The sequence below is a fragment of the Fragaria vesca genome, linkage group LG5, assembly GCF_000184155.1.
Source record: "Fragaria vesca subsp. vesca linkage group LG5, FraVesHawaii_1.0, whole genome shotgun sequence".
Lineage (NCBI taxonomy): Eukaryota > Viridiplantae > Streptophyta > Magnoliopsida > Rosales > Rosaceae > Fragaria > Fragaria vesca.
The window spans coordinates 12052767-12064405 of NC_020495.1; the positions used below are offsets into that span (position 1 = coordinate 12052767).

General features: G+C 35.7%; 2 protein-coding genes across 2 annotated transcripts; both read right to left on the reverse strand.

Moving 5' to 3' along the window:
- Positions 1-5935: 5935 nt before the first annotated feature.
- LOC101299305 (ankyrin-1-like) lies at positions 5936-7283 on the reverse strand. The gene is made up of 2 exons (XM_004301289.1): positions 6719-7283; positions 5936-6372 (listed from the first exon to the last, which is right to left on the reverse strand). Exons 1-2 carry the CDS (start codon positions 7281-7283, stop codon positions 5936-5938), a joined length of 1002 nt encoding a protein of 333 aa, XP_004301337.1.
- A 2933-nt stretch (positions 7284-10216) lies between these two features.
- LOC101306046 lies at positions 10217-11267 on the reverse strand. The gene is made up of 2 exons (XM_004299635.1): positions 10603-11267; positions 10217-10495 (listed from the first exon to the last, which is right to left on the reverse strand). The coding sequence occupies exons 1-2, from the start codon at positions 11120-11122 to the stop codon at positions 10458-10460; spliced, it is 558 nt and encodes a 185-aa protein (XP_004299683.1). The 5' UTR covers positions 11123-11267; the 3' UTR covers positions 10217-10457.
- Positions 11268-11639: the final 372 nt, after the last annotated feature.

An 11639-nucleotide genomic window follows, 5' to 3' on the forward strand; every position in this document is an offset into this window, starting at 1 on the left:
TTTCAAAACCCAGCAACTTTTAGCCGACGATATTTAAATACTATATTCGTCGGCTATAGTATTTTTAATTTTTTTTTATTAAGGTTTAGCCGACGAATTATGGCATGTTTCGTCGGCTATAGTTATTTTTTTATATTTTTTTATAAGGTTTAGCCGACGAAATATAGTAAATTTCGTCGGCTATAGTTATTTTTTTAAATTTTTTTTATAAGGTTTAGCCGACGAAATATAGTAAATTTCGTCGGCTATAGTTATTTTTTTAAATTTTTTTATAAGGTTTAGCCGACGAAATATAGTAAATTTCGTCGGCTATAGTTATTTTTTAATTATTTATTACACACTTTAGCCGACGAATATCTTAATTGTTTCGTCGGCTAAAGTCTGGGAAAAAAACCGACGACATGTTTTTCGTCGGCTAACTGTGGGACTATAGCCGATGAAAAAAAAAATTTTGTCGGCTAAAGTCATCACCGACGACCTTTTCCCGACGACACTATAGCCGACGAATTAAGATAACAGGCCGACGAAAATTTTTCGTCGGCTAAAGTGTTTGTCCTGGTAGTGAATGTTTCACAAACTCATTTTCAAATATTGTTTTACAAAACAAAAACAATGAATCGTATTTGGTATTTTGTGAACTTGAGAATGTGTTCGGCATTATCTTCAGAATATCTGTTTTTGTTGAAACACAGTATTAACATATAAATATATATATATATATATATGAAAGATTTATCGTGTTCCTCTCTGCACCTATCACTTTCAATACTCTCTCTCTCTCTCTTACCTCATCTGTCCTCACTTTGCAACAAAGCATGCCAAAGACAAATATTAAACCCAGATTCATAAACCCAAATATCCCAAACCCAATTTCAGATTTTCTATCCAAAGCAAGCGGTAGTTCTCCCTATTTTTATACCAATTAACCCACATGATCCAGACATGTGAGATTATGCAAATCATTCTTATTATCAAATATCAATTCGACTCGTAGTGAGTCCAATTTTAAAAAGAAACTGGACAAGAAGGAAACTTTGCGGTCCTTGACCTCTCTCTCTTGATAAACAAGGGTATATGATCTAACAGATCAGCAAAGCAATCATAGAAAGTTAAAGAGGAAGTTAGAGGAAGAGATTGGTAAGTGAAAGAACTGTAGGAGAACAAGGGTTGTGGGGAGAGAGTAAATCGAAAGAGCTAGCTTTGAGTCTTTGACTGTATGTTTCTTTGCTTCTTTGACTGTGATCGTATTCATAAAACAAGCAAAACGAGAAAAAGACCGTTTCCAAAATATACATGGAGGTCAGAGTTGTGCTCTGAGAACAATTCTCCGTGTTTTCAAGATTCGCCGCAACAAACGCGTATTCTGTTTGTTTCTAAATTCGTAATACGGAAAACATTATTAGGTATCTCCGACAGTTGGTCTAAAACTTAAATCTATAGGTTTGCATCTCGAACCCATAAAAAAACCTATTTAATCATTTTATATCATCGTTTAATCACATAGAGTGAAATCCAAATCTATTTTAATAATTAATCATTTTATATCATTGTTAACTATTTTATATTGATAAAATCTTATTACTGGCCCACACCCACTCTATTCATCTCTACTACTAATATAAAACGTAGAAATTCACTAAATTATGTTTTACCAAAATTACTCTTATTATGTTTAGTTGAAACAATCAAGTTAAAAGGTTAGTATAGTAAAAAACAAAAAGAAAATAAAAATAGGAGTAGATAATTATGGAAAATGGATGTGGAAAGTTGAGATTTATAATTGCAATAAGAAACTCTCCACTACGCGCACGCACGTACTAACTTCACAAAAAGATAAAACAGCTACAAATAAGAAAGAAAAAAACACCTATTAACAACGTTTTCTACACGCGAGTTTCACGGGTATAAAGGCTAGTATATTATTGGTTTGGTCGTATTTAATTGGTTGAGTCAAAATAAGACACATTTTAAGTAAATACTATTTTAGCTTAATTTGAATAATGGGTTTGAGATGAAATTTTACAAAGCCCAAATCTATTATAGGTTTTAGACTAAGGATTAAAGATGCTACTGTGGATCGTCGGAAGTTACCTATAGAGGAGTGAATATGACTTTTTTTTTTCCTTATCTTTTCCAACTTTAGTTATGTTGTTTATCTTCTTATATATCCGACATGAATCGTTTATATTTATAATTGTAAATCATAGTTATGAATATCTTAACGATTATAATAATTTTAATCTTTGACTAAAAATTTACAAAAATAAATTACTCATATATATAGATTTCAATACCAGATTGTAGAGATAACGATACATATCGAAAAGTAGTTGGATTGATACTTGATAGGTGATCTCTTAAATAACAAAAAAAAAAAATGAATCCCCTCATCACTAGAAGATCCATGTAGACATATACACACGTCAAACGTACCTGAGGAAACGCGATCCCTTTTATTTTGATGATCGTCTTCTGATGGGCCAACATTTATAGAAATATCATGAATGTTCACTTTAGGAACTTCTCCGATGTGTATACCTGTTACATACAAAAGCATGGAAGCACAACTAAAAGTAATGTAAATCATTGATTTGGAATAAGAATCTTTTATATACGATTGTCAACTTTATTTTTTTAATTTTTTTTATAGAAGAGTACGATTATCAACATTTCCCTGTGATGTAATGAAACTTTCTAGTTGCTTCATTAATTAGGTATATCTGGGATATTACCATTACCTAAATTTAATATAACAATATAACTGTGGTTGAATTGGTAAGAGCTTTGATGTAAAACGCCCATACCCAGGTTGAATTCTCTTTGATAGTGATTGGAATTAAAACACAATTTATTTTTAGTGACTACAATGAAGAAATCGTTCTGACATGATCTAATAAATGCTAGCTAGACCAATAAATGATGGAGCGTCGGAGGTCGGGATTTCGAGAACTCTTGTTTATTGACACAAATCAATAGAAGTGGAAAATTTATAGATGGAATGTTTAAGAAAAAGCACTAAATGGTGGTGGTTGGATGGAGGTACAATTGGAGAAATTTTTCAATGCTCCCGAAGGACCACGTGACAATCTGACGTGGTCCTCCCTTGCCAATTAAATATTGACACATGGATTTATTACAACTAAAATATAAACTAAAGTGTTTCTATATTTTGTAAAATGACCGTCTTGGGTTTTTTATGAGTTTGGCCTAGGGTTTAGGGGTTAGGGTTTATGGTATAGGGTTTAGGGTATAGGTTTATGGTTTAGGGTTTAGGGTTTAGGGTTTAGGGGTTAGGATTTAAAATATCAACAAGAAACCTAAAATGGTCTTTGACAAAATCACGAAAATTGTTTTTCATCGTGAAAATCCACATGTCAAAATTTAAATGGAATGGAGGACCACGTCAGACTGCCACGTGGTCTTTCGGGAGCACTGAAAAATTCCTCGTACAATTGGAGAACGTATTTAGATGCAATGACATCTACTGTACATAAAGTCAATTGTTGCCTTAATGGTTAAATTTTTGAATTTTGTCCTTGATTGTTGTTTTTTTGTTTAAATTTTTTTATTAATAACTCACGCACCCTTGATTGTTTAACATGTTAAATTTTAAGATTTAAGAAACAACGGGTATTATGGAAGATAAAAAACAAAAACAAAAATAAAAAATAAGAAAAATTTTCTCTACACACACCCCCTCCCCTTCAAAAAGAATTATATTTGTTCTGCTTTGGGGAGAGGCTGAACTCAAACCAAAATAAAACAGGGAATCGGAGGAGACATCGGTCATGCATGGTGTTTTATTAGAAAATAAATTATATTGATTAATTATATCTTATTAGCAAATTATCTTCCGGCTTTTTTCTTTTAGTTTATGCCTTTATGGAGACTAGGTTTAATTGATTCAATAAAAAAATTCGATTTTACCCTTATTTTTGAAAAACTGAAAGCTGCCTTGACGAAAATTTAGCCTAGGTACGACATTGAAATCAAAATAAGGGTCCATACATCATATTTATAACTTTAAAAGTTTAGGTATCATTTTAACAGTCCTTAAAGTGTCCAGACACCGTTGGAGTAATAAAAAATAAAAAAACCTTCTTTCCACACATGGATAAACTGGGGTGCTGTTAGATGTACCCAGCAAAATACTAAGTAGACCCAACAAAACAAACTTTACTGAAAAGATAATTTTATCCTCGTCTGAAATGACATTTGTAGTCATTATTATTAAGATAATAACAAAAGAAACCTAAAATTTTAAAATTCTTTTAGTTGGCAATTCTTATCAACCCTCTCACCATCAAATTGAATTAAGAGCAAAACAAAACAATGCCTATGAACCAAATGAAAACATGAGTTAATCGGCCAATAAATGAACAAAAATTCAACCCCTAAACTAATAAATTACTAATATCAGATTCCTTTTCCAAGAGTCTCCCATAATCCTCGAAGTGGATTACTTGCAAATTGCAGACCAACATGAAAATTTAAGTGATCAAGAGAGATACCTCAAAGTTGGCGGATGCGATAGCGAACGATGATCACAATGGTTGAGAGGGAGAAATTACTATGTTTGAGACTGGACTCAACGAAATCAATGCGATCCTCCCGGAGTTTATTCTTCTCCATTCCTCACTTGGACTCTAGAAGGCGCTTGGCACAATGGGTTTTGCTGGGTGAGAAAAGGGTCGGTTAGCGGCGGTAGAATTTGGGGTCCAGCGACATGAGGCAAGAGGAATTGTTTCTAGCGCGTTGGGGGTTTCATTTGGCTGAGAAGAATTTTGCTGGGTGTGAATTTATTCCTGGGTTTTGCTGGGTTTAACAAAGAAAGGGTATTATTGGAAGGTTACTGGGTTTACTTAGAAATTTTATAATTTTGCTGGGTGTATAAAGTTTGCTGGGTCTACTTAGTATTTTGCTGGGTACATCTAGCAGCACCCATAAACTGTAATTGTCAGTTTTTCAGTTTTGAATTGCACTCCTTTTTTCCAAGGGAGAGAAAAGTGGGAGATGGTTGAGGATGAATACAATATTAAACATTAATGCAACATATATATATATTTTTTAATAACCAAATTATTAAGCGACATTGACACACAATAAGTGAAACAAGAAAAACTATAAAAACGCGTACTTGAAAGCTAGTAGATTCTAAATAAATCCGTAGTAGGTTCAACTTCCTTGAAATAATAAAGTGAAAACCTAGATAAAAAGAAGATGGATGTAGTTAGTTATACTCACGGTTATACATCCATCGTTGCCAGCGCGTCAGTTGGCTTCCACTTAAGAACGCATAACTCATACGAGACAAACTCGACATTGAAGAATTTTTATGGATTCTAGTTTTAGTCAGAGCCAAGTTTGGGTAACGGTGAAGCAAGTCCCACGCCAGATCTAGAATAGAGTAAAAGTGGATTAGTTGCACAGCTATCCGTAGTACAATTTCCTTTTTGAATAAGATCACACTTCATAGTCCAGGTCTTATTACTCTAATAGTAAAAATGTAAAAAACAGGCTTACCAATATTTTTGCTATTATATAAACAGTAGCAAATAAATGCACTGCCATGGGTTCCGTTGAGACGTTCAAGTGGAGTGAGTGAATAGAGATAGCGAGCCAATTCCCATTTTCTCAAACGAAAAGCCAAGACAACGGGAATTTCATCTTCGGGAAATGTGGGAATGCCAATTACTTGATCATTTCTTTCGGCCATGTTTTTACCTATTTCGTAAACGTCTCCATCCTTCAAAAATGCGACAGCCAAACTTAAAGCTGTATAACCCTCACCGTCTTTTTCTTCGAAAGCCTCTGGTCTCATCAATGACACCAACATTTTGACGATATGCATATACCCCTCAAAGGTTGCTAGGTGAAGAGCATTGGTACCCCTTCTGTTTTTTATTTCTAAACCTTCTTGTCTCATGGATTGTACCTACTCCTTGGCAATATCCACATTCCCATATAACAGTGCACAGTTCAGAGGTGTGCATCCATCCGCGTCTTGTATTTCTAGACCTTCTTTTCTCATAAACGGCACCAACTCTTTAACAATATCCACTTTCCCCGTCAGTACTGCTGAGTGAAGAGCTGTAGAACCATTAGCGTTTTGTATCTCCAAAATACTACCCAGTGTGTTCTCGTACTGTTCAACCATGTATTTGGCCTTTTCCATGAGGATTTCTTCACTGACCCCTAAACTTATAGCAGAACCAAAAGTCGTGAAATCTTCAGCGGTTTTCAATTCCAGATGATCTTCTTGTCTCGTTTTCAGCAACGACACCAATCCTCTGATAACATCCAGATGCCCTTCCCGGGCGGCTACGTGAAGAGCAGTGTATCCGTAGTCGTCTGTTGGATCTACTGCTGTTACTGCACCACATGGATTATCAAGCTCTCTAAGACACTCATTTGCCTTGTCCCAATCACCATTTATCACACAGATAGTAAAAGGTATATATCGCTCAAACTCGTCCTCGCTGTAATTATCTTACCTGCAAATGAAGTGAACTTGTATTATTAGCTAGCTAGTCATATTCTCGATCTGATGTAATTGCTAGTCGCACTACAATTCAAAATTCTTTTCTTTTACCCTGAATTATGTTAAATCAGTTGACATAAAGGAGGATAAATGTAATGACAAGGGAAACCGAAATAAACTGAAGACTGCGCAAATGATCGATCATAGTCTTTTAAAAAGATGCATGAGATCGATTACCTTTTTCTTTTGTCACGAACTCTTTGACCATAGGCATATCCCCCTTATTCACTGCTAGGTGAAGAGCTGTGTAGCCAGCATCGTTCTTTATTTTCAAGTCTTCTTGTCTCATCAACAGCACCAGCTCTTTCACAACATCGACCTTCCCATCCTGGACTGCTAAATGAAGAGCTGTGTCACCATCCATGTCTTGTACTTCCCCCATCAACAGCACCGGCAACTCTTTCACAACATGTACATGCCCCTTCTGTGCTGCCATATGAAGAGCTGTGTGATGACCAGAATCGGTTTTTGTTTTCAAATCTTCTTGTGTCATCAAATGCACCAAATCTTTCACCATATGCGCGTGCCCTTCCCAGGCTGCTACATGAAGAGTTATCGCTCCTTCCAATCCATCTACTGCTCTTACTACCACACTACGGACATCTACTTCTCCAAGACACTCCTTTGCCTTATCCCAATCACCACTCACCACATATCTGACAAACGATTTATAGCGCTCCAAGTGGTCGGAATTATTCTCATCAAATCCTGCATGACAAATGTTTCTGTCAAACTTGTTCATTAGTTATTCCTGCATAACCACATTTCTTTCCAATTGTTTTCGGCCAGTGACAACAGCTAGTAACTTTGTTAGTAAAAGATGAAGTCATGAAGAGGCGGCAGTGTTTGCACCCATTTTTGGTAAAGGGAAGGAAATAACGGCGATTTCTCATAATTGCCGATATATAAAAGGGAAGGAAATGACGGCGATTTATCATAATTGCCAATATATAATCGAGGAAGGAAATGACGGCGATTTATCATAATTGCCGATATATAATCGAGGAAGGAAATAACCGAGATGTAATTGCGTTTGAAGGCATTGATGACAATATTTCATAATCAAGAGACAATTGATTCTAACGATGCCTCAAGAAGAAAGGATATATGGTGCGATTAAGGAATGAGTAATATGGAGCATAATCTTAATTCCGGTCATTAAGACCGAAATTCAAATATTTAATTGTATTCTCTTTCCTTTATTGTGCATTTGTAATTGTATATATTTGACCCTCAACCTCAGTGTAAATGGTCCTCGACCAACACAACTCAACTCTATACAAATTCAAACAAACACCAAATTCTCTACAATATCAATCTTTTCATTTATGTTCTAGCCTAGTTTTTCTTCTTCTTTTTATCGCTTTCTTTACATTCCGCACTTTATCGTTTTTTTTATATTCCGCATTTTACTTTCATGCAATTTCTCTTCCGCGTCTTTAAATTCATGCACTTTAATTTCTCGCAATTATTTCATGCAATTTACGTTTCATGCAATTTAAATTTTCGCTTTTAGATTCTTGTTCTTTTATTTTTCGCACTTTAATTCTCGCAAACTCATACAAAAATCACAAAAAAAGAGGAACAACATCGGTGAAAACGCAGAAAGTCCTTGCAACAAAGGAAAGAGAACCCAACGGCCGAGACGGTTCCTTCCTCGGCCTACAATCGCTTGGAATAAGTCAGATCAGGCGCAAAATTAATCAAAACCTTGCTTGGCCAACATGCCGCGAGTTGGCACGCCCGCGCAAATTTTGAAGGACCATTGTTCTCAAGACCCTCAGTCTCTCTTTTAGGCCGAGACGATTTTTTGAGCAAACATCTTGTGGCACACCCGGTGGGACGCCAATGTATTAGGTGTTTTCACAAATGAGTTTCTACGAGCCGAATTTAAACGGCTCAAGTTCAATATATGGTGTCGATGGGAGATACAGTTATGCTGCATACACAAGTTTTGTGGATTTCAATAGCCATGCATCATGGAATTCGCAAATGCCAACGATACAACCCGAAATTGTTTCGAATCACCAACATGATTGTTGGAAAATTTTGGAGGCTATACAAAAGAACAAAGAGTTTTTGCACGAAAGCTTCCAAAAGAGCCAAGAGGAGTTGAATGAAAGCTTCCAAGAAAGCTACAAAAAAAGCCAAGAGTTGAATGAATATTTTCAAAGGCGTAAAGAAAAACTCGAAGAGGATTGGCGAAAGCATGAGGTAGAGCGCTTGGAGAGGAGGAGAAAATATGAGGAAGAATATCGAGCACGACAACATGCATATATGATGTCAATGGTCTTTCATCTACTTTATTCATTTACCCAATATGAAGAGAATAATTTCAACGTAATTATGGAAGATGAACCCAAGCTTGAAGATCCACACACGCCTGAATTAAATATCAACGTCAACAATAATTATTCAGATGATCTACAAGAATTTCAATCAGTTGAAGAAATTGAACGTTTTGATTTGGTTGTCGGAAATAAAGCCGACTTGGAAAAATCACAATCGGCTCAATTTAAATTAGAAGCCGAAGTTGATAATTTAAGTGCGTATGAGCATAAAAATTCGGCCTACATAATGGCCGAAGATCAAGAACTTGCTGCATGGGGTTCAAATTTGATGTTTCACGGCCTTAAAAATATTAAACAAAAGGCCGAAAACAAAGAAGTTTCTAAATTCGCAATAAAGCATCATTGGCCGCCTCCATAATGAGATCAAAAGGTAATTATTGCATGGCCGAGAGTTTATCTATGATCACGGCCTAAATTATTTTGATATTACTTTCTTCTTTTTGGCCGGCATGTTCAATATATAGTCCCTTAACCATTCGGCTCGAGCCGATGCTCAAGGAACTGGGGGGGCTATGTTTGCACTCATTTTTGGTAAATCGGCCCTTGAAATCTTAGCCGATAGATAAGGAAAATTTGGTGCTTTATTAGCAATATCTCAATAGAATTTCATAATAAAATTCTATTAGATATTAACCTATGGAGAAGAAATTAAAAAGGAAGGCAATAACGGCGATTTCTCATAATTGCCGATATATAAAAGGGAAGGAAATAAATGTGATTTCTCATAATTGCCGATATATAAAAGGGAAGGAAATAACGGTGATTTATCATAATTGCCGATATATAATCGAGGAAGGAAATGACGGCGATTTATCATAATTGCCGATATATAATCAAGGAAGGAAATAACCGAGATGTAATTGCGTTTGAAGGCATTGATGACAATATTTCATAATCAAGAGACAATCGATTCTAACGATGCCTCAAGAAGAAAGGATATATGGTGCGATTAAGGAATGAGTAATATGGAGCATAATCTTAATTCCGGTCATTAAGACCGAAATTCAAATATTTAATTGTATTCTCTTTCCTTTATTGTGCATTTGTAATTGTATATATTTGACCCTCAACTTCATTGTAAATGGTCCCCCGACCAACACAAACAACACTTCAATACAAACTCTATCAAATTCTCTACAAATTCTCTACAATATCAATCTTTTTATCCATGTTCTAGCATAGTTCTCTTCTTCTTTTTTATCGCTTTCTTTACATTCCGCACTTTACTTTCATGTAATTTCTCTTCCGCGTCTTTAAATTCATGCACTTTAATTTCTTGCAATTACTTCATGCAATTTACGTTTCATGCAATTTAAATTTTCGCTTTTAGATTCTTGTTCTTTTACTTTTCGCACTTTAATTCTCGCAAACTTATACAAAAAATCACAAAAAAAAGAGGAGAAACATCGGTGAAAATGCCGAAAGTCCTTGCAACAAAGGCTCTACCCAACGGCCGAGACGGTTCCTTCCTCGGTCTACAATCACTTGGGAGAAGTCAGATCAGGCGCAAAATTAATCAAAAACCTCGCTTGGCCAACAGGCCGGGAGTTGGCACGCCCGCGCACTTAGAAGGACGATTGTACCTTCGAGTCCCTCGGCCTCTCTTTTCGGCCGAGACGATTTTTGAGGCAAACAGGCAGATAACTGGATCAAATTATAAACAAATTAATACTCATGAAAACTACGTACTGTCGTTGACCAAGGGCATACCTTGCAAAACCTTGCACTCTTGTTCCAAAGCCTCCCAGGCAGTTTTGGCCGATTCAGTTTCGCTTATAAAAGGAAACATCTCCGGCCCGCATGAGCATTGGATTGTGTGTAAAGCCTTGGCATTCTTTTTGGTCCAAGCCTTATAACCGGCTTGATCATCTTCTAGTTTTGGAGGTTCCGTGTTTGCTTCTACAACATCCCATAGATCTTCTGACAACAAATAAGTTTTTACCTGTAATCTCCACTTCTTATAGTTGTTGCGGTTAATAAGAAGTTCCAGATTAAGTGTATTGGAGCCAACTTGAATACTTTCCATGCTAGCTATCAATCTAAAAATTAATACGACCGAGAGGTTAATCGAAGCTATATGTCGAGCATAATGTGAAAATAAGAGAAGTAGAAATAAGAAAGTATGTTGAACGAACTGAACTGCACTCACTTCAGAAATGTTGCTGCTTGTAGATACCAATATGCGCAGAGACTGCAATAGACGAAGATTCAGATTTATAGATACATTCATACACACAACTCTTGAGAGAATTAATAAGTTCACAATTAAACAATACTAGGAACAAAGACTTTTCGATGTTCATTGAGCACGTCCTAAAATTCAATCAGGTGGTGCCTGATTTTATATCTGGCATTGTGCTGATTCACATAGTAGCTGGCTGAACAAATCATTCACAATCAATTTAAATTGTGGTGTGACTACATGATCGACTGATTTGTTAAGATTCTAGAATGCTGGCTTTCGAATTATTAACTAATCAGATAACTCCTTCAACAGACAACAATACAGCTAGCTAGGTTTGTTAATCTGTAATCTTCTTAATTATAATTTTCTTAAAGAAGATGATCCCACAAACTAAAGGAACTACTGAATTTAAAATTAGAAAGTCAATGGATCCGTTTTAGATAATCAACTAAAATATGAATTCATTGACAAATATAATAGAACCACAATTATAAGAGAGAGAGAGAGAGAGAGAGAGAGAGAGAGAGAGAGAGAGAGAGAGAGAGAGAGAGAGTGGTAGTGT

Bases quoted from the DNA above. Each gene is read 5' to 3' on its own strand.
- LOC101299305 (XM_004301289.1), bottom strand. From the start codon at position 7,283: ATGAACAAGTTTGACAGAAACATTTGTCATGCAGGATTTGATGAGAAT. The intron at 6,373-6,718 runs GTAATCGATCTC...CATGTGGTGCAG, and splicing joins GTTCGTGACAAAAGAAAAAG to TAACAGCAGTAGATCCAACA.
- LOC101306046 (XM_004299635.1), bottom strand. From the start codon at position 11,122: ATGAATGTATCTATAAATCTGAATCTTCGTCTATTGCAGTCTCTGCGC. The intron at 10,496-10,602 runs GTATGCCCTTGG...TCGGCCGAAAAG, and splicing joins AGAGTGCAAGGTTTTGCAAG to AGAGGCCGAGGGACTCGAAG.